General features: G+C 38.2%; 1 protein-coding gene across 6 annotated transcripts in view; it reads left to right on the forward strand.

Annotated features, from left to right (window-relative positions):
- Positions 1-24,456, forward strand: part of CDH12 (cadherin 12) — an 805,590-nt gene that overhangs the window by 580,938 nt on the left and 200,196 nt on the right. For all 6 annotated transcript variants that reach the window (XM_060774685.2, XM_060774688.2, XM_060774686.2 and 3 more), the window contains one exon: positions 11,572-11,984. In XM_060774685.2, coding sequence (XP_060630668.2) covers positions 11,763-11,984 — 222 coding nt within the window. In that variant the 5' untranslated portion in view covers positions 11,572-11,762. The remainder of the gene's footprint in view (positions 1-11,571; positions 11,985-24,456) is intronic.

Here is a 24,456-nt window from a genome sequence, read left to right on the forward strand (position 1 = left end):
TTAAATGTTTTTAGTTTCTTTTTCAGTTCATTATTTGAAAGAAGAATAAGTATATACTAGATAATTGAAGATCACCTTCAAAATATTGATGCTAGTCTAGTAAACCCCTAGAATTCCTCAGGCAGAAATAAAAAAAGATGAATGGAAGGAAAATGCAATTGTGTAACCATCTTCACTAAAATAGACATAGACTTGGAACAAGATAGTCTTTTAAAATTTTGAAACAATTTCCTTTTGATATTTGTTCAGGTAGCATAGTCAAACGAAGTCCGAGGTTGTAGTAAGCCAAATCCAAAGTAGCGAAGTTCCAAAGTCCACGTAGGCAGCGTCATAGTCAAATCGGTCCGGAGTCAAGGAAGGGGAAAATCAGCACTCATAAGAATCCAAGCCGAGTTGAAAGCACACATGAACAGAAGCAGTAACCTGTAGATCCAGGACCCAATGCCAACACGAAACAGGCAGCAACAAGTACTCCATGCACGGACATAAACCAACACCTTGCCTTCTGCGAAGATTCCCCATTTCAGAGCCTACTTTTATTGTACACATCATCATCAGAAGATGAGCTGACCTCTGCCCCGCCATTATCTCTTGCAGATGTTCTTGATTCCACTCGTGAACTCCTACTCCCATCCCTCCAATTTCTCCATCTTCTATCAAGACTTAGATCCCCCCAAGACTCAGATGTATTTCCCGATTGCCAATCCTCATTACCAGAGAACTCTACAAATGTATCACTAGACGTGGGCTCCGCACATACAGCTTGTACCTCTTTTAGCTTAGTCCAGTCCAATGTGTCATCTTGGTCTACATCACTCCCTAACCCATCACCCCCAGAGAAACTCATGAATGATTCCTCGTCTGTGGGAGCATTAAGTATATCCCGGATCCTCTTCCTCTGTAGCTCCTCATCAGACTCCTGCTCCCGAGTAGCCCTTTTCCTTCCCTTAGACCAATCCATGATGTTTCCTTCCTCCTCTTCACTTGTTGACCCATCATCCCCAGTGAAACCTATGAATGAATCCTCGTCTGTGGGAGCAGTAAGTATATCCCGGATCCTCTTCCTTTGTTGCTCCCCATCAGACTCCTGCTCCCGAGTAACCCGTTTTCCCCTTCTAGTGCCCAAACTACTATTAGCATCATTACTCGCAAGCTCTACTACAATACTTTATTTATTTACAGTATTTATATTCCATCCTTCTCACCCTGATGGGGACTCAGGGTGAATTACAGAACATACATATGTGGCAAACATTCAGTGCCATTTTATACACAACTAGGCATACAATTATACATTGGTAAGAGGTATATATATTGGCTTTCCCCATCTTATGGCATCTTAGAAGAAGTTGCCAGTAATCAAAATATTTCTCGTATCACATTTCCAAAAGTCCCTGGATACGTTTAAAATACTGTCTAAGGAGATATAATCTAAAATGGCTTTGATTTGTATGGTAGTTTAGAAATATGCAATTATATCTCCCTTATTTAATATTTACAATTTTTTTCAAAGTAGCAAATATTTGATAGCAAAAAATTGGGGCATTCCAAGTTTATGTCATCTCCCCCTTTAAAGAACAATCTCTTGTGAGCCACCAAAATGAACAATATATAACTGGACAAGCCTTATTAATTTAGGCTCATCTACATGGACCTTATAATAAAGACTCTATCTGAGTCCATTTCTGGCTGTCCCCACGACATTTTTACATCCTATAAATAATACAAGTTAAACCAGATTTTGTTTTCATGTCAGAAGCAACTTGAGAAACTGCAAGTCTCTTCTGGTGTGAGAGAATTAGCAGTCTGCAAGGGCATTGCCCAGGGAACGCCCAGATGATTGATGTTTTCCATCCTGTGGGAGGCTTCTCTCATGTCCCCGTATGAGAAGCTAGAGTTTGACAGACAGGAACTTACCCTACTCCCCGAATTTGAAACACCAATCTTTCGGTCAACCAGTCCTGCCAGCACAAGGGTTTAACCCATTTCACCACCAGGGACTCCAGATTAATCTAGTTTAACCCTATGAAAAGATCAGGGGATAATTTGAAGTTTGGTTGTGACTTAGGAGCAATGTGGACAATGGGATCAGACCTCATTTGGATTGGTCCATTGGCCACATGAGATACAGCTGCCATTTCTCCATCCAGTCCCTTCTTCTTTCTGGTGGCAGTAGCAACATGGTTGGTGAGATGACAGTCCAGTAGGGTCTTGGACCATGTGGGTCATGTAGACTCTAACCCGCAGCAGGTTTGGGAAAAGTATATCTTTTTGCCCTGGCCTGGTCTTGGATTTAACAGCCAATGTAGACATGGTCTTAATGGGCCTAGGCTGGGTATGTCCTCCAAATGACATTTCTCACCTAATATTCAAGTTTGAAATATTTGCAGGGTCAGTCAAGTTATTTGGGACACTGATTCTTGCAAAAATTAGTTTCTACTCTTCATGTACATTCTTGTTTCTCTGACTACCATCATTGAGGCTATATATTTGTGTCAGCAGTAATCACTTCAGGTCTTTCACATCAGAAGCTAGAAGGGTAGCTGTATTGCTTACACATTTCACTTTGCTGAAGTAAACTTTTATAGCCAGCACTGGGTTTCCTCATAGCTCTAAGTTTTCTGTAGAGATACTGCATCTTTGGAACTCTCTCACCAAGAGATCCAGTAATAATTGATTAGAGCTATCTTCCCCAAGCAGACACTTTCCCAGTATACTAGAATGCAGCTTTCATTATCCCCCACACCATGAGGATTGCAGAATTTGCAATAGGACACATCTGAAAAGCTTCATGTTGGAAAATGATGTATCTCAGTTTGATTTATCACAGTTTGGCCCAAAAACCCTTTCACATTGCATCCAATGTACAAATTATCTTGCCCACATCACATGTTGATTTCTCCCTCCATATGCCTGTATGTGTGTGTTGTGATCTAGATTACAAATGCCTGTCGGGAAAGGTTTTAAACTAGAAAAAGATGGATTTAGATTTGTGTAAACAAACTGAAATTTAGGGCACATCAGCAGTGAACATATAATCCACTTTGAACCTAGCTTCAAACTGAAGTATTTTATAGCTGGGTTCAAACTGGTTATATGGTCAGTGTAGATGTTCAAAAGACACCAGAATTGCTTCTGATCAGTTGTAAGATAGATGAGAGATTCAGCCTATAATGTATGGGGTTACACTCTCTATGAAGATGTAGGTCTACAGGTTCAATGCAGTCCTGAATTCAATTATAGTTTGGAAGTAAGATCTTGGTAGGTGCCAGGTATGCATTTGTGCACAAGACTTGAGTACTTACTGCACCCGTTTCTTAAGACATCAGATCTCACTAGGTGACATCTGTTTGGTTTATTGTAACATATTTTACATAGATTTTCCTTTGGATATGGTGAGAAGGTTACAGCTGGTCTAAAAAGTACTAACAGATTGTTTGCTGGGGCTAACCATGAGGAGCAAATATCTCTCTTATTGAAACAATTCCATTGGCTACTGGTGAATTTCCAGACTGATAAAATGTATTGTTTAAGACTCTTAAATATCTGTATGGTTCAGCTCCTGGTTATCTAAAGGACTGTGTTCTCTCATATGACTTGGCTGTGTTTTGAGATCTCTGAGAGAACTGCTTTGCTCAATTCTGGTCATGTGATGGAAACATAGGAGAGAATATTCTCTGCAGCTGTTCTCAGGCTCTGGGACTTCCTTACAGAAGTTACGTAGTCTGGCAGTCTCCTCACTATCCTTTCGTAGGTGTATAAAAGATTTTTTGAAAGTTCTTTGAGACTGATGGCTGACTGGAAAACAATATTATGTATGACCTATATTTGCCACTGCTCTTCATGAAACTCCTTTAAAGAAACAAGTTTTTTTCCTTTCTCAGTCAATGAGTAATGTTTCATAATTACAATTGAAGTTTGTAGCTTGCCCTCTTTCAGTTCCTATTCCCAGCTAACTGGGTCAATGTTACAAATCTTCACGAACATTGAGACTTTAAAGGAAAGTCTACTTTATATCTGTTTTGCAGATTCCAAGCAAATCATTGGAGTGAAAGAGCCAGAGTTCATGAAAACTGCTGGAGGACCAAAGCTTGCAAATTATTGGTCTAAAGCAGGGATTCCCAAACTTTGGTCTTCCAGGTCCCTTGGACTTCAGTTCCCAGAAGCCTCAGCTGTCTTGCCAAATGATCAGGACCAATATTTAGGAAACACTGGCCTTAAGCATCAAAGAAAGTTCCATGGGATCATGGGGCAAGATGTGCAATCATTCAATTGTTTTGCAAGAAATAAACCTGCCTTTCCCTCAGAATTATGACATATTTTTGTTTTACATGCCATCTTTCATTTCCAATAACTTGGATTGATGTTATGACTTTTTGGGAACATGGCATGTCTGTTTTGCATCGTGCAATGGAACCATTGGCATGAAGAAGCAATGATTCAACAAAGTAGATTGAAAACTCTAAACAAAATATTAGCAGTTAAGGTTCCATGGAGTCTGGTGTTTTGTGAATTCCTAGAGTCAACAAAAGATGATCCGTAGATAGGTAATTAAATAGATAGATTGTATGAAGGGTACCTATGATTCTCTCACTGTTGACATCTTCTGGGGAAGCCCTACTCTTGATGCCACCTCCATCGCAGGTGTGATTTAGTGGGGATGAGAGACAGGGCCTTTTCAGTAGTGGCTCATCGGCTATGAAACTCTCTCCATAGTGAGATCAGATTGGTCCCCCCTATCCTAGATTTTAGAAAAAGAGTAAAAACTCGGTTATGCACTCAGGCATTCAGGTAGTGTAATATAGAATCGGCATAGTGACACTAATGATGGTAATGGGAATAAGTACCACATGTTAAAGTTTTAAAGTTTCATGATATGTTTATGTTTTCTCTGTTTTATTGTTTTGTTTATATATTGTTGAATTGTAGCATCAAATTGTGCCAAATTATGTAAGCCATTCTGAGTCCCCTTCATGGAGAGAAGATTGGGGTATAACTATAGTAAAGAAATAAATAAAATAAATAACTGCATGATGTGGGATTAAAAGAGCCATCCCTACTATTGCCATCATTTTTCCATCCCATCTTGCCTTTTCGCCAATCCTGCTCTTCTACTATTTCCTCCCACCTTTTTTATCTCTTGGAATTTGTCTTGTATATCTGTGTGCTCATCTGTCATTTCATAAAAGGTTCACAACAACATGGATTTGATAAAGGGTGTGGAGGTTTGGAGGTGTAGTGTCAAGAGCAAGGAAAAAATCAAAACATGCAGCAGGAAAGGGGGGGGGGGTAGGAATTATATCAGGTAGCAGTCCCATAACATCTGTACGATGATGTTGTACTGCATTCTGCAGTCTACAACCTGTAGGTTGGGAAATCGTTTGAATAATTTCTGCCTATTATAAACCTTGTTCAATTGCCTAGAACATTTTGAATGCCAATATGGCACAGGGGCTTGAAGCAGAACAGTTTCATGTTCAATTTTATCTTCTAAGTTTTATTGGGCTTATCTGTATTACTCATATAGAGTGGATAGCTACAAATTCTGGGGAAGAGACAACCCTGCTGGGGGTATAAAGTTAGGGTTTTTTCTCTCTCGATACAAAGAATATGCAACCTTCTTAATGACCCTAAAGTGTCTGGGAGGTAGCTTGGTACAAATAACCAGAGAAATTTCTATCTGATGCCAATAGAAAGGGCCACAGAAAGGACTACAGTTATGCTATTTTCACACTTTCCTCCCTCTCATAAAACTATGACATATCACTTCATATGAGCATAGGAACATGTGCACTAGAGAATGGATTAAGTGTGGTTTATATTTTTTCTTGAATGTTATCTCCAGGCCTCAGGGGAATGGTTTCCCAGTCACTAGAGTCCAGCAATCTCTTTACATTACTTTAGTTCTCTATATAATACTTTAACAACTCAACTGGATGACAGACATGGCCAGAGGCTGAGATCTGCAGAGAGAAGTGTTTTGTATCAAGTAGAACCTCTTTGGGAGTTGCTGCTCAACAGCACAGAGAATAGTTTAGGGAAGAGCAGAGAGTCAGATAGGTCTGTTTTTGAAATTTATTGTTTATGTCTCATGGTTATTTCCAATTATAATCTGGATAAATGCAAGTGAGGAAGGCAGCTAACTATCTGTGGGTCCAGCTGACATGTAGTCATTCAAATGAAGTAGATAAAAGAAACCACAAAGCTAAAGGGGCTTGTTAATCTGCCGGACCTGGAAAATGCATTATTGATGAAAACCCTCTGATTGTAATACTGTATAGTGCATGTACATTAAACGGAGGAAGCATCTGTTAAATAAATAAAGTGGATAAAAAGAAATGTGTTTTATGTGTACTAAACCCGAGCACTTTCACCAGCTCCAGATATGAGAGGTTCATTGCTTACCACCTACCATTAATGGCAGACAACAACCCAACAACAAGAGAATATGTTTTTGTGAATTATTCATGATTTGGCCTAAATATGACCCAGGGAAGATGGGCTCAAGGGAGAAAAATAGCTTGTTTTACAAAAAAAAAAAAAATGTTGAGAAAGTCTTCCTACAAACTCTAAACTTTATATAGTAGATATATTAACTTTCTTTACTGCCAGCACTACCCTACTTTAATCCTTTCTGAATACAAGGATCAGCCAGTCACTTTAACTACATTTTCATTGCCCTTTAATCTCTCATTTTTATTAATCTCTCATCGTTTTTCCCTCTCTTTTTGTGCAAATGTTTCCGTTTGCCCTTTAGATCTTGAAACAAACCAGTTTCAGGGCAAGAAAAAAGGGAGACTGATTTTGGCTGTTGAAATTAAAACCTTTCTCCTGTTTCAGGCTGGGCATAAATGGCATTGTAGATTATGTCTCTTTCTTCTTCCTTTCCTCTGTCCTTAGAAGTCAGATTTCTCTCAAAATGCCAATTATTTATCCTTGATGATAAAACAAGACAGCCTGAACTAGCAAATAATATTTGGATAATTACTTCTGATAAGCACTATATAATTAGAAAGGAAAACAGAACTTCTGGAAATACTTTAACATTGTGTGTGTGTGTGTGTGTGTGCGCGCGCATGTACAGGGTGAGTATCCCTTGTTTAAAATGCTTGGAAACAGGAGTATTTGGGATTTCTGATTTTTAATTATTATTATTATTATTATTATTATTATTATTATTATTATTATATTTGGATTTGGAATACTTGTGCAATATATGTATATCTGTATATAATTAGATTTCTTGGAGATGATGGTACCAAAGTCTAAATGTGAAATTCATTTAGGTTCCAAATGCACCTTATACACACATCCTGAAGATATTTTTTATACAATATTTTTAATTTTAATGATTTTGTGCATGAAACAAAGGGGTTTTTATACTCAAATTTCAGAAGTAATCATGTAATTATCTCAGCCACCTATGTGAATCGTTTTGTATTTTGTATTCAAGAATTTGAAATTTTAGACATGAAATTTGTTTACCCAGTAGCCAATATTGTAAAGGCAAAGCTTTTAATGTAAGCAACTGATATACAAATAGATTGTAGAATTTTGAAAGGAGATTGATTTCAAAAAAAGTTGGCCCCAGGTAATACCCAAACTGTGGGCCCAAGTAGACAATGCATTGTGGTTGATTCCAACTCCATTTTTACTGAGATAAACGTGGAATAGAGAAGTACAGAAGATTCATGAGGCATTTTATACCAGTTTAATTGAATGATAAATATTGAGCTCATCATCACAGCCCAAACAACCGCAACTCAAGAAGAGTTCATGACAATCAAATCAGTCCCTCTGATCCAGCATTATTTATTAAAAGAATAACTACATAGCTAGCTGTGTTTGCTAATGAAAAAATGGCAGAGTGAAACCTTCTCCATTCCCAATGAAAGGAAGGAAACATGGTGCTTTATGCTAATTCAAACAATCTCAAGACAATCTCACATTGTGCTGCTCCCCTGCCACATATTGAATTCAACTGGTATCATTGTCCTAATTTGAGGAAAGCATAGAGGGAGGAGGCTTAGGAACATTTCTGCAACTGCCTTTGTCAACCTGGCACCTTAAGATGTGTTGGACCATAAATGTCATTATTATCAGCCAAAGCAGACAACACTGCCAGATTCTGTAAAGGGTTGATACAGGAAACATTCCCTACACTTTCTTATAGGATAACACTTACCTATTCCTATATAGTTTAGAAGAGGGGAATAATTTAAGGTGTGTGTACAGAATCAAGTTACTCAAATCATTCCTTTGTATTAGGTACTCTTAAATAAACAATGTTGTATTCACTCCTTATTCTTAGAAATAAGGCTGATCCTGTAGGCAATCTAAGGCATGCTTGCCTTGCTTTTCAAATGTTAGATTCTCATTAAAGACTAGTAAGTCATATTTTCTTCTATCAGTGTTTGAGTGGTGCAGGCATATTTCAGTTTGCACCAGCCTTTATTCAATGGTGTGTGTGGAGGTGGGGGTGGGGGTGGGGGGAGCATCTGGATATCACTTTGTAGTGATATCCAGATGCTGGCACCCCATGCCAAGATTATAAGAGGTCAGGCATTGGCTATCTTATGACTGGCAGCTATGCCTCCATGTCCCCTTCTTTTGGATCACGTCAACCCATCCTCCCATCTCCTTTCACAGTATAAATCATCTGGGTACTTCAGGGTGAACTAGTAATTACACCCCCTCATTAAAAGGTTGATTTTCTCCCCCATTCTATACTATCACAGAGAACTTTGCAATTGGCTCAGGATGATGGAACTCACTGGCAGATTTTGGGGGGGGGGGGGCAGGGGAGATGTGAGTTCAGGGAGCACCTTCTGGCACATATTTTGTGAAGTATGGAAATCTGAAATTGGCCCTGATTCCCATTATGTGATCCAGAACTTCGGAAAATTACTGCCCTTGGGGCTGGTCTCTGGGTTTTTGCATTCTTTAGGTACCATGCAGTCTGAGGAGCTCAATACATGCGGAAAATTCTTCATTGTAGAACACTTCACTCATGCAGTTGGTACGAAGCCTGCTGGATCTCATCACATGACACATCTATTTCTGACAGGGCTCCATGCCGGCTATATTGCAAAATGTACTATGAGAGAGAAATCTGAACATGGGAAACTATCCCTGTTCAGATAGGAAATCATGGGGACAGTGCGGGAGAATACCAGAAAGGTACACTTCTAATGTATGGTGGGCGATGCAGAGCGCTGGGCAATAGTTTTGCCCTGCTGCCCCACAATTTGGAGCAGGAGTCCTTAAACTTTTTAAACTGTTATAGGGCCAGATTATAATTTGAAAAAAGCACATATTTTATTTATAGTGCAAAAAAAAACCATGTTAACAATACAATAATTAAATTGAAGAATAATTTTAACAAATATAAACTTATTAGTATTTCAATGGGAACTGTGGATCTGCTTTTGGTTGATGAGACAGTGTTATTGTTGTTGTTGTTGTTGTTGTGTGCTTTCAAGTCATTTCAGACTTAGTTCGACCCTGAGTGAGGGCCAGATAAATGACCTTAGAGGGCCGTGTCCGGCCCCCGGGCCTTAGTTTGAGGACCCCCGGATTCTGGATTGTATGTATCAGACTGCTGACAAACCAATGCTGACAAATGAGACCAGATAGCAGATATGGGATGAACTTTATTCATTATAACTTATTTAAATGTCTTTAGTGATAAGCAAAAACTAAAAGGAAGAAGCAACCAGTTGTGGGAGCAGCCAAGGCACTTGGTCTCATCTTACCTATACTTCCCAACTACCCCTGAGTAAAAACACTGAGACTGGGTCGCTGCTAGGCCAGCTGACAGGATGGAAGGCTGATCTGAAGATGTCAACCCTCAAGGCACCTCTTGGCCCATAGAGAGGGTGAAAGCTCTGAGACTACCCCCAAGGACAGCAATCAAATAATACTCAGGGGCAGTTCCAGCTAACTATGCTTCACCAAAGGTTCTCAGCAAACTCACATCTTCCCTAAAAACCTGCCAGTGCCTATGTAAAACAATACTTGCAACTGATTATCAAGTCCTCTATGACAGTATAGGGTAGAGAAAAACAATAACCTGGGGGGTAGGGGTGTCATATCTGGTACTAAAATGACCAGAAGACTTCCACTATGGAAGGAGGAGGGAGCATGAGTCAACAAAGTTAAAAGAGCATTAGAGGGAGGCAGAACTATCTTAAATAAACTCAGCTCTTCCTCTTCTCCCAGAAAACGAAGGCATTAGTCATACTGGCCTCCTTCCCTTGGTGATCAGTAAAGTGAGATACCTTCCTACCCCCACTGTTGTGCTAAAGGTGGGAAAAATTGATCAAGTATGTAGGAAGTGAGAGATCTCTTTTGCTTTGTCTGTTTCTTGAATACTATACCCCTTTTCTGAATTATTTAGGAGCATAGGCATGAATTAGATATTGTTAGAGTGCAAGTCACATTAGTCCCAGCCAGTATGTTCAGGGGTGAGAGATACCTGAAGTTACAGTCCATTAACATATAGACCAGATGTGTCAAATTTGTGGCCATCCAGGTGTTTGGGTCTCCAACTCCTAGAAGTCCTAGATAGATTGTTGAATAGTTAGGAATTCTGGGATATGAAATCCAAAACACCTGGAGGGCCAGAAGTTTGACACCACTTGTCTAGAGGGTTGCATGATTCCTGCACATGGTTTGGAGGAAAGGAGTCACCTAATAACCTGGTGGTGCAGAGAATGTCATCAATTGATGGAGTTAACAGCCTTTTATGGGGTTAACACAGCAAATATAGTGCTTTCTCTCATTCACATTTCCTTCAGCCAGAATGCAAAATGAGGTCTAATAACATAACTGTACAGGGCAGGAGGTAAAAACAACATTGTGCAGTGCAGCATAGAAAAATGGGGCACAATTCTTTGTCCTCCAAAATATTTTAGTTTTCACTATTCTGAGTTCTTCATATCTTTAAGTTCTATTCACAAATTGCCTTCTCATGTAACATTATGGTTTTCTGCTACTGTGCCACATTATTAGCTCCTGCTGGCCTTCATCTAGCTCTAAAGAATTTGCCCATTTGTAAATAATTACACTATCTGCAAAATCATATATTTATTCCCCTTATTTTAAAAGGACCAGAAGGCTGTTTTTTGGCTTTTCTCTACCCCATTTTAATATTTACATTAGCAACACAAAAAATCTAATGATAAAATTTGTCTACTCTTGCTCCTGGTGTTTCGTTTTGTTTTGTATTTTTCCCCACATATGAATCCCAAGTAAATAATATCTGAATTCACTGGTGTGTAACAGCTTTATTTTATAACTGGGCCATAAAGGGCAAACTGTATGCTTCTCTTCAAGCAGACAGTAAAATAATACAAAACAGAAACAGAATGAAGCAGTCCTATAGTTACTGTGCAGTGTTGTGTTGCAAGTCAGATCTCCAGCATAAAAACTCAATACTATTTGGAGTTTTGTTCTGTGGTTCAATCTTGCTCATGCTTGCTAGAAAATAACTAGGTGTGAGAGAATTTGGATGAATACTTCAGTGCGATTTTATATAATTTCATTTTGCCCTATAAATCTCTTTTATAGGTCTCTTTAGATGGAATTTAATGCAGCAGAAACCTTGCCACCAGAAGGATTAATGTCTGCATTAGCATTTCGGCAATAAAAAAATCCGGAGCTAAGTGGTGGAGGCCCTCGGACAGCCTCAAACCTGGATTCTTCAACTCATCATTCCGTGTTGGAGTTTTTAATTACTTGCTGTAGGGAAACCATTGCCAATGCTTACAAGGAACTGCTTATCCCTCCTTCTCTGGGTCCTGTTCGATGGAGGTCTCTTAACACCACAACCACAACAGACTTTAGAAGCTGAACCAAGGGGAAATGTTGCCACAACACCAGAACGGAGGATGCCCGCCGTGCGGGTCAAGCGAGGCTGGGTGTGGAATCAGTTCTTTGTGCTGGAAGAATACATGGGCTCCGAACCTCAGTACGTGGGAAAGGTAAATGTTTTGTTTCCTCAAAAACTCAGCAGATTAATGGTGCAATCCTATAAACATCTATTCAGAAGTCAGCCCCATTGTTTTCTCTCAGCTAATTGTGTAAATGATAATTATGTTATATATCACATATGCATGTATTTCAGTCAGCTCTTATTTTCATTCCTTGTTTAAGTGTTCCTAAACTATTTTATTATTTATATTTATTTAGTAGCCTGTTACTTTGAAAGGAGAAATTATATTTCTTCTAAGACATCCTTTGAATCACAAGTGTATCTTATGCGTTTTTGTTGGTGGAGGCAGTAATGAAATTAGAGTGTGTCTTACAACTGAAGGAATACACTTTCTGTGTTTAGCAATATTGAGTTTTTAACACAAGGAAAAATGATATAGTATGAGGGTACTATGTTGTTCTCATTTACCTAGAAGCCAGGCCCACCAAAATTAGTGGGACATTCTTCTGAGAAGTGTGTTGTAAAGGATTTAAAAATAAATACAGATTCAAGGTTTTGCCAGTGCAGTCAAGAAAACAGTTGAAAAAAATGTTGCAAGTTTCAGAATTGTTCTTAAAACATATCATTTGCAGCCTATTGAAGCAAATAGTTCTTTTTCATCCCGTTTATTTCCTTCTTCAACATGTGCATTCCTGCTCTTCTCCCACACCGCAGAGTTACTCCTGATTTTAATCTGAAAAGGTCACATCTATTACACTTTGATATTGATTTGACTTGTGGTGGTGCCTACTTTTCAGATATCCTTTTAAATGGCTTGAGATAATTCCCTCAATGCATCTTTCCAGATAAATAATATATGACCTCTTCTATCAGGAAAATCAGCTGACACACTTCTGATGTGCTACAGCAATTCATGGGTCTGATTAGGAAACAAGTACATGAGTACTTTCGAGTGTGCAAAAGTAAATGTATGTTAAGGTGCAGTTATTTTATTTACATTTATAATATATTGGCAATGACATTTTTCAACTAAAAGGTCCATTTCATTTTCCAGCGTCCCTATGGAGATAAAACAGAGTTTTTGCTTTTGTCGTGTTTGGAGTGGGAAAAGTACAAGAAGTCATATGTTGCTGTTTATTGTATGAAACCGTGGTGAATTTGTTTTACTAGGTAGCCTATTATCTAAATGGGTGAGACAAATTGAGATTCTGTGATAAGGAGCTCCCCTTTGGACCACAATTTACAAGTGCCTTAGATATACTTCAAAAAACTACAGGATATGGCTAGATAAATCCAACAAAGGGGCATATTTCTGTAACCTTAAAAGAAAAGAATATAATTGCCCCAAAGTTATCTGTGTCACATATCCTTTTTTCTTTAATTAAAATAAATAAAAGTGTTCAATATAATTTCACATTTTTCCATTTTAATTTCCATTCCATTGTAGAGTATTTACAAGGGGAAAGAGATACAACTGTAAAGGACAAGGTTCAATTCTCAATGCATCCTTTTTTCCTTTGTTGGTTATTTGTGAATTTTCAGTGGTATTAAATAACCTTGAAAATTTGACCTAGCAGAATCTGTTGGTGCTGTTGTAAGTTTATTTAGGTAACATTTATGAAAGAGAGAGAGAGACATCAGCATTAATTGCTTTTTGAAAATGTATGCATAATTCTATCTACATATTTAGAAAGCTGTTGCAGGAGGATATTGCAGCTTCACAAAAGAAAATGCAGCTTTCATATAATTTCCATTTGGTATCTTTCACACACACATGCTTGCGTGTGTGCATGTGTGTGTTAACCTTGTTATGTTAAAATTAAAAAGGCAGCATCTAGGGTCACATTTAATGCCATTTATATCCACAAAATACACATCCATAGTAACATACATAAATAGCAACAATGTGTCTCTGAATTACATTGTTCTCTGGTTATTATATTACAAAAGAATAGATGTTAAGCCAATCACAGGGTAATGTCATATTCTATCATGAGTTCAACTAGATGCATTTGCATACTTTAATGTGAGTGTGAATGGTTCCTATATAGATACTGCTATAAACAAAAGGTCTTATGAAACATGTACAGTTCAAGAAAACACAAGCATTGATGAGATCTCACCTTCCAAAAGATGGACTCCATCATTCATCGGTCCGGTAATCATGGCTAATAGTCACAAATGGGCACTATATCCCAGCATCTGAAGGACTATAGGTTTTACACTAATTTCCCTCCCTTGCTTACAACCAATTCTAGATAGTATCATGAGAAGAAAGAGTCAAGACCAAATTATATCTCATTATAGGAATGCCCTGTTTCCTAGACCAGGAGAGTTATGTTTCATTTCCCCCTTTTTCTTGACATAGTTTCATGGACATACTAAGTTGGATGCAGCTCTTTAGGCTATCAGGGCAACACACACACATATCCTTCATGCAGTTACTCCAACTACAGCATCCCTACCAGAATCCCATTTTTTTCTTTTACCACCTCATCAGATGTGATTTTAGCATCCTAGCACATGCAAGGGAGCTTCCAGTGGAAACCCCTCCTCCAGATGGGGTGAAAGCATCACCAGACAATTCCCCAGCAACATGGGAGGCTTCCTGTGTTGTGCTGGCTCCACTGGAGAAAGCGTCACTGAGAGCAAGTTGGACACAGAGTGACAGAATTGCACCACTGCTCCCTCTTTCCTCTCCAGAAGCCCGGTAAAGAGGAATGCTTTGCCAGGGCTTTATGAGAAGGTCAATGAGAGGAGAAAATACGACATCATAAATTTCCTTGCCCTTATATCATTGGCAATCCATGGGACATAGGATATAGTAAATGCACTATTGTACATCAGAGCAAGTTGAAGTATATGGCAAGTACAGAGGAGAAAATGTTACAAGGGGAGGTGTTTTGAATGGCAACTTTGTGTGCATCGTATCTGGTCCCAAGATTAATTTTTCATAGTAACCCTATTTGAGTACCCAGAATAGAGTTGAAACAAATGCCTTCTAGTCATGAATGTCATCATAATGGATCTGGGAAGGCACACATGGATGTTCCAGTGTGCCTTCCCAGAATAAGGACTCCCGAGCAATATGTCCCAAATGCACTTTACGAGAGAGTTAGTACTGTCTGCACGTCCACCTATCTTTAAAATATCCAACCTATTTCCCTGGACATGCCCAGCATTTTAAAATTTTAATTCTTACATTTGGCCCTATCACAGGTTTTTAATTGCATCATGTCATTATTGTATTGTTTTGCTTTGTTATGAGTTATTTATTGTTGTATTGTTGTTGTTATGTTTTATGATGTATTTGGGCTCGGCCTCTTGTAAGCCGCACTGAGCCCTGCGGGAGATGGTAGCGGGGTATAAATAAAGGTTTATTATTATTATTATTATTATTATTATTATTATTATTATCTCCATGTGTCCAAAGAAGAAAGACTCCATTTCCCTTGCAGAGGACCTGCGTGCAAGCTGAAACCCTGGAATAGTCTCTAGGTATAGCAGGGATTTTGCTTCTCAGTCTGTCCTTCTTGAAATCTAAGATTTCACCTCGTATTCCAGTTAATGTGTTATATGATCTTTGGTCAGACACATTAGTGGTATCATTAATGTTCTATTTCTGATTTGCTTATTCATGTGCTTGTATAGCAAATTACACTGTAACCTCTTAAAATTATTGATACATTCCAGCCAAGATTCCAGTTAATATTTATTTTGTGTATTATCTCTGTTTGCACATAAAATAGAGAAATTTCATAGCAGCTGGTAATTTTTTCAATGGGATGTCTTGATGCCCTAAGACATTCCTATTAAAAGTGAATAAAAGTGAGTATGAATACTCCTTACAAGTCTACTAGCTAGTGAAAACAAATGGGAGGAAACTGATAAAAAAACAACTAAATCAGAATACAGATAGACACTGCTTAATTGTTACAGTAGCTTGGCATTTTGTTGTTGAGAGGCAGAAATCATACTCATGATGAAAAAGATCCTTACAATGGGTATAATCACCGATTTGAGATAAGTAATATTGATGCATCCTTGAGTACTAAGTGTACGCTTTAAAGCAAATGTGTCCCTTGTGTGCAACATGTTTCTAGATGATAAAAATAAAATATGGCGGCTCCTTGGGGATAGAATGCAAGTAATGTATGTGCAATGCATATCTCATTAGCAAAGAGTCAGTAAGCATAGTCTATGAACATGAAAACTGTGCTTGCTGAATGGGTAGTGAACTGATATTTATGGTTGACTTCATCAAAGTAGGATTTATAGTGGTAAAATTCTTAGCTGCATCTGATTCCTAGGGTCTGATGAATGTAGTTTTTCTCCTTTTGGTAATTATTTATCTGCTTGATTTCCTTAAATAAGTAACAGGTTGTTGGTTTAAACTGCAGCAATATATATGCAAATAAGTGGCCCAATAGTATAGAAAGCTTTCATCATTATGTTTGCACCATGGCTGCTAGTCAGTACCAGCGCACTACAGTGAATCTTTACAACTTCCTCCTACAGAGCAAATATGTATAGACAGACTTGACAGAGTATATTGTGTGATACAGGAAGATAAATATCTAGCAATAAATCCCTCCTTGACCTGTATTAGTTGTTCTATACAGTAGAGCTGTTTATTCAGTGAAAATCAGGAAACTCGATATCACTTATTTGCAGTGAAGCATAGAAATCTAACTTTTATGAGATAGAATTGTTTTTATGATTTCAGGTTGTTTGTATTCTGAAGAACTATTCATTAAATCATGGTTAACATGAGGAAAATGTTGGCATTAGCTTTTTTTTCTTCAAACCTTATATAAACAAATATAGAGAGATTAAAGTGCATGTATATGAAAAACAATCTGCATAACTACATTTCAGCCAATGTGTAACATGCAGAAAAGGAGATGCTATGTATAGCAAATTTATTGATCATGTCAGGAGCAACCAGACATTTGTATTACATTTTTAACAAAACAAACAAGCAAACAGACAAAACACAAAGTTTGCAAGCTTGGTAGTTGATTAAATGTCCTTTGACCAGTATCTGGTCACCTGGAGTGCCTCTGGTGTTGCCGCAAGGAGGTCCTCCATTGTGCATGTGGCAGGGCTCAGGTTGCATTGTGGCAGGTGGTCTGTAGTTTTCTCTTTTCCACACTCGCATGTCGTGGATTCCACTTTGTAGCCCATTTCTTAAGATTGGCTCTGCATCTCATGGTGCCAGAGCGGAGTCTGTTCAGTGCCTTCCAAGTCGCCTAGTTTTCTGTGGCCCAGGGGGGAGTTTCTCATTTGGTATCAGCCATTGATTGAGGTTTTGGGTTTGAGCCTGCCACTTTTGGACTCTCGCTTGCTGGGGTATTCCAGCGAGTGTATCTGCAGATCTTAGAAAACTATTTCTTGATTTAAGTCATTGACGTACTGGCTGATACCCAAACAAGGGATGAGCTGGAGATGTCATTGCCTTGGTCCTTTCACTATTGGCTGCTACTTCCCGGTGGATGTCAGGTGGTGCAATACCGGCTAGACAGTGTAGTTTCTCCAGTGGTGTAGGGCACAGACACCCTGTGATAATGCGGCATGTCTCTTTAAGAGCCACATCCACTGTTTTAGCGTGGTGAGATGTGTTCCACACTGGGCATGCATACTCAGCAGCAGAATAGCATAGCGCAAGGGCAGATGTCTTCACTGTGTCTGGCTGTGATCCCCAGGTTGTGCCAGTCAGCTTTCGTATGATATTGTTTCTAGCACCCTATATAGCAAATACACTCAAGTGAGTATAAAATGTAAGGGAAAGGGGGGATATTATTGGAACCTTTATATGAAACTTGAACTGCATGGACACACTACAAATTGAGGATCCATTATCCAAAAATTCAAAATACAAGGGTTGTCTGGAAAGTAAGGTTACAAGATTTATAAAAATGCAAAGAATGAATATATATTTATAAAAATTACATGGATTGTAGCATAGGTATTACATTATTTTTCCACATAATCACCATTCAGTTCAATACATTTTATCATCTGTGGAATGTGTTTTTGATGCCTGTGTCATAGAAGTTTCTCTTCACCTTTTTTGGTCAGTTTGTCACTTCGATTTTCACCTCGTCATCATCGGAAAAGTGTTTTCCACCAATGTGTTCCTTCAATTTAGTGAACAGATGATAGTCACTGGATGCAAGATTGGGGCTGTGAGAGGGGTGGCTTAAAACATTCCAACCAAATGAAGTCAACAACTATTGTGTTGCATGAGTAGTGTGCGGACACACATTTTCGTGAAGGAGACAAACTCCCGTTTGTTTTGGATGATTCTGTGAAGATTCTTCATGGTCTCACAATATGTTCCATACCCATTTTGTCACATGCTGTTTTGACATTATGTCCTCTCCATAAACGGAAACAATTTTGCAATGTATTGCAGTGACATTCATGCCCTTAACATTTAGGTAGTGTATTATGTTATTAGTTTACTGTATATGGATTTTCTGTTGTTATCCGGCCTGAGTTCCTCTTCAGAGGTTGAGAAGACCATGTTATAAAGGCTCTAAATAAATAAATAAAATAAATATTACAGCACCAACTACGCATTTGGAGGGAAACGGAATGAGGATGCTCATCTCTAACCTTCACTACAACACCTGTCGATGAGCTACTGATGTCTGGCACTGCTTGTTTACTTCTGCTGGCTTCCTGCTACATGGCAGGAATACCAACTTCGCTCGAGAAACTCCCCCATGAGAGCTATGGGCTTTGTAACCTTACTTTGCAGATAACCTTCATATTCCCAGATTTGGAACTGTCCACATGAGTGGATGAGATAGTGACACCTTTTCTTTCTGATGGCTCAATAATAATAATAATAATAATAATAATAATTCATTTGTTACTTGCCTCTACTAACAGTTTGAGATGTTTCAACACAGTCAAACCATATCAACACAAAAATACATACAACAAAACACATATAACAAAGCACAGGGTACAAGGATCAACTTACAAAGCAATAGAATTCAAATCCGAAAACCATGTTTCAAAGTTAATTGGGTAGAACTGCAGGAAGGGATGGGACTTCACTTGTGCCTTAAATTCTGACACCTCATTTAGCTGTTGGATCTCTTCCACCAGTTCATTTTTTAATGCACAAAATTATTTACAATATTATACAACATCACCTTCAGGCTGTGTGTTGGACATGTATATAGAACATAAATATATTTTGTATTTAGACTTGGATCCCAAGTCCAAATATTTTTATAAACTTATATATGTATGTATATATGGGGTGGGGGGGGGGAGAGAGAAAATTCACAGCACTTGATCTTAAACCTTTCAGGTAATGAATACTCAACCTATGGCAGGGTTATGAGAAGCCTAGTAAAAATGAAATGTACAGAAATTAGAGAAGCATCAGTGAGACAGATCATTTATAGCAATAAAATAAAAGATAGAAGAGGAAATGCTTAATGGTTCTGCTACCAAATCCTCCTGTTTGTGCTCTCACTAAAGTATCCTTGTTGCAAGACAAGAGCTGCTGGGTTGCCAAGGAAAATTGGCAGACATATTTTATTTAGGTGCCAGTAAACAAAATCTCTGACAAATAAGCTCCTTCTTACACCTGAAGATCTCTCCTTTTCCTCCACTTTCACATTAGCAAGACATTTTTACCACTGTTAGCATAGACACCCAGTATTGGATTGCAGAAACATGTCTTCAGTACACAGTGCACTCAGCCAATTCTACTCTAGTTTTCTCAAGACTCATTTACACTTTACAATGACAACTCAATGCAACTCCATGCCAATTCAAAACTGTGGCAGCCATAAATTGCATGCTGCTAGTGTGTGCTGCAGTGTGCATTAAAGGGGATACAGCACATTTAAAAAGCTACAGGAAAAGTCTAAAAACAAGCCCTATAATGCACTGTAGCATTCCAATATATTTCAGATCCAGGATGAAATTGGCATTGTAGACACCTACCCCTGCTGATGTGCTTTGTAGAATCTGGAACACAGGCTGCTAAGAAATGCTCCAAAGACATGGTTGACTACTAGCAACAACTGAATATGAATGCTCCAAATCAGCCCCAGATTCTGCTAAGGTATTTACACTATTCCACTACTGAATGATATCAGCAACAGGAACACAGTCCTCTCTGTACAGTTGGACCAAATTTGGTTTGATCCCACTCGACAGTAACTTTTACTGATGTGGTTTTTCATTGGTATAACAGCTGCAACCGAGCTCTTGAGCACTGCTTTTTTTAAAAAAAATCCTTTTCTGCCTGATAAATTTTTATGTGATTCCAGGTGTATAAGCTAACATCTGAAAGACTTACTAAACAAGTTAATTTTTCATTTTGTGGAGCTAAAAAGTTTTTTGGAAACTCCACTGTAAACACTGCCTGTTGCTACTATCAGATGGTAAGCCACGTTGGGTCCCATATTAGAAAAAAACCCCACAAAAATATATATTTAAGACGTATATGCATATAATGAATGCATTTGGGAAGGCATGAAGGAGCAAGGCAATAGAACCCACAGAAGTTTAACACTGACTTTTGTGGAAGATTGATTTCACACTTACACTTTGACCGTTTTAAATCAGATGAATTATATTTATTATATTATCAGGAATTTATAGTTTTGGTGGGTGATGTTTCTTCTTCTTCCACTTCTTCTTTGTCTTGTCTTCCAAATGCAGCATTCCCCCTTCACACTATAGTGTGGTGCCACTTTGACAGGCAGATTGATAGCTCCTTTACTTTTTTTAGAAACACAGCACTAACAATATCACTGTCATTTATAAATAGGATTTTAATGGGCCTATTAAATGTGCTGCCAATTTTGCTAAACATTTTGGGATGTCTTGTTAATTTTGGAAGCCACCTGGAAGAGCACTGACACAATTTACTGCAGCCGTGTCAGATGCTATCAGCTGAAACTCTCAATTCATTTTATGTTGACTTTCCCTTTTTCTTCTTTTCCCCCAAGAGAGTATTTTTTAAAAGTGTCAGGTTGTAGAAAGGGATGGAGAATGGTCAAGTTCATGCTCAAAAAGCTTGAAATAGAGCTTGAGGTTGACACTTTCAAACCAATCACAAAAAACACAAGTTGTGACTGTGCTGGACTACTGCAATCCATGTTGTGATCAAATAATCTTTTGTCTTTATTATATTACAACTGTAAAGAAAAAAATCAGTTTCATTGACATGAGAAGGGGATAATTTAGCTAAGATGGGCAAGAATAGATCCCCTTTCCCACTCTCTTAATTATTTTAGTTTTTTTCCTTGGTATTACCACTTAACAGAGCAAGAAATCTACCCCCACCTAGACTATAAAATTCATAAAATCCAGTTTGAAAGTCCATTATATGTTCAGTACAGACCCATATATTGTAGTGCAGACTCATGCAATGCAGTTTCAAAGTGGATTATATAGCAGTGTAAATGTGGTCTCAAACTACTCGTAGTTTAAGAACAAGGCTTAGACAAGACAAAGTGAGAGAAGTCTACCCCTCGAAAGGGAAATTCACTCCTGGAAGAGTTATCATGGGGAAAAGGTGTTTCTGACCCATCCTTGTTTCCACAAGAAGCCATTTTTTTTCAAAATCCAACTATCACAAGGAGAGAAAGTGAGGTGAAACCTTCTGAAACCTTCAGCAAAACAAACACCACAAGAGAATTAACCCTGAGAAGGAAAGCTAGAGAGAGTTACACTTAAAATGTATCTGTTCTGACTTACATACAATTTCAACTTAAAAACAAACCTACAGAATCTATCTTGTTCATAACTTGGGGACTGCCTGTAATCTGGATTCAGAAACTAGATTATTTGGCAATGTAGATGGGGCATTAATCCTATCATGAGAAGGGGAAGTAATTTTCTCAACTTTCAAATGTGGACAACCACATTAGATCTTTTTTTTTTGTCCCCGGCTCTCTGAGAACCAAAGAGCCCCAAAGCTTCTCCCCCAATATAAGAAAAAATGAAGTGGCAAGCAGTTTTTAAAAAGGGTGACTCTTTTATATGCAGCCTGTTCTAAATTGTGAATTGCACATCTTTTTTTTCTAGCCCAAAGAGTAAAGTTAGGAGTTTGGGGTGGGGGTGGGGTGGGCAGTCAAAGGAAATGCTCATTTGCACGCACTTCTATCTTGTGTATGAGCCTTCTGGTTGCTAGTTGACCTATGTGGATTCCATGAATTTCATAGAGATTTCTTTGGCACTATAGAAGTAGTAAGATATTGCCTTCTTTTGCAATATGCCCATAAGCATCTGGTGTTTGCAACTTGTATTTAGACCTGACCCTGCTTAGTTTCCTTCTTCAGTTGTACACAGTATTCCAAGGAATTATTATTAGAAGTTTTATTTTCAGTTCTATTTTATAATTACACAATGAGATATCTTTTTTTTTTACAATACACACACACACAAGTCCAAAATTTTGTCTTAGTTATATTAGTAACCCACATTTCCTGAATCAGTTAGAACAAGTAAACACATGATCTCTGAACGGTGGGAAGCTAACATAGCCTAGATTGGGAAAAATAGTTTGCTCGAGATTGTAAATGCTGCTAAGTGACTTTTAGTTGAAGTGGTTCTATAATACATACTTCATCCATTGTGGAATAAAATTTTTACTTCTATTTGTTTTTTTTAATTGTTCACATTAATTTTAACACATTAATTCTCAAGTCACTGCAGGGCAAGCTATTGAAGAGTAAATGAAAACAGAGCTCTTAGCAATAAATAATGAGAAATAAAGGTCAGGTGGGACAAAGCTAAGGGAATCATTTAAAGAAAAGGAATTAATACTATGTAAAAACAGGACAAACAGTGCACTGTAATGGCTACTGATAGATGAGTCATCCTAAATACTCCAAACGCAGCAGAAACTGTTTGATTTTAGAAGTTAAACAGGATCTGGATGAGGAACTGCCAAAATAAATATAGGTTGCTTACCTATAACCTTGTTTCTTCGAGTGGTCATCTGTAAAATCCGTACATATGGTAGCAATTTTCGCACATGTGTAGCAGCTTGGACCCTATAACAAGCTCTCTATACCTTTACGGCTATGGCCCCACCCGTCCTCCCCATAATACATATAGGACACAGGTGGGGCAGTAGCACCAGTTCCTCCACTGTGCAGCGGCAGATTCACTGGGGCATGACACTCAGCGGGGAGGCAGGGTTAGATGAGTAATCCTAAATACTCCAAATACAGCAGAAACTGTCTGGTTTTAGAAGCTAAACAGGATCTGGATGAGGGACTGCCAAAAGAAACCAGATGCTATAAACTATGTGTGAGAATAAGACAGTGTCATTTTACTTCGGTGTATTCTTGCCTAAAACTCTAAGAAACCAATGGGGTCAAGAAGAATGAATGGTGTGTTGAATATGTGTACACATCACTCTATGAGTACATCTACAGTGTAGAATTAATGAAGTTTGACACCACTTTCACTGCTATGACTCAATGTTATGGAATCATGGGGGTTGTTTTTGCAAAGGTCTATATATTTGTTGCAAAGGTCTTGTTTGCCAAAGAGTTGTAGTACCTCACCAAAATACAACTCACAGGATCTTATAGTATTGAGCCATAGCTGTTAAAGTGGAGCCTAACTGCACTGATTCCACAGCATAGATGCACCTTATGATTTTTGCAAGTCCCTACCACTCAGTTTACCTACTTTACAGGCTGGATGCCATTATAAAAATAGTGGAGAAGAATCATATATACCATCCTGAGCTCTTTGGAGTAAAGGCAGAATAGAGATTCAGCAACAACATTGATCACTTTTCTAATCAAGCTTAACATATTGCCTGGTCAAGGGCTGGGACTTGTGACTAGTCAAATGTCCACTTGTTATCCAAAGTAGACAACAAAAGCCAATGAGAAGCCCAAGGCACAGTATTAATGAAAGCGCTCTCCCCCACCTGTAATCTTGTGATTTATATTCAGAGGCATGTTGTCTGGGTTGAAGACATTATATAATCTCAGAAATGCTAGCAATTCATAGCCCTAGAAAGTACAAGTCAATGGAGGCTTGTGAAGCCCAAATAAGGTGGTTGTGTTTAAAGGAATGGTGGTTTCAAGAGTCACAATGTACTTAATTATATTAGTAGTACAGCTAATTCTGCATCCTGAGTGGTCTGGAACTACTTACATTCCTTGTTTGACATAAACATAAGTCCAAAAAGGCCGAAATGATTTCATCCTAACCAAGATTGTGTGTTTAACAGCTGCATTAAACAAGTATAGATTCAGTTGACAGGTTTTTCCAGTTCAGTGCACATCCATACTAGGAAAAAATGAGCACTATTAGTATGAAGGAAGAAATATGTATGTAGTTTTCATCACTTATAGGGATTGAGATGTATTTTCAAATAGTCATTAGTGTTTATAAAATCACCAACTGTTAATATCACTTTTGGGGGTGCTATCCCACTGTATCAGCTGCAGAGGCAACATCCTAACAACTGTTTCAGAAATAAAAACATAGCTACATTGTGATTCCATCATTTA

Source organism: Anolis sagrei, chromosome 4 (assembly GCF_037176765.1).
Source record: "Anolis sagrei isolate rAnoSag1 chromosome 4, rAnoSag1.mat, whole genome shotgun sequence".
Classification (NCBI taxonomy): Eukaryota; Metazoa; Chordata; class Lepidosauria; order Squamata; family Dactyloidae; genus Anolis; species Anolis sagrei.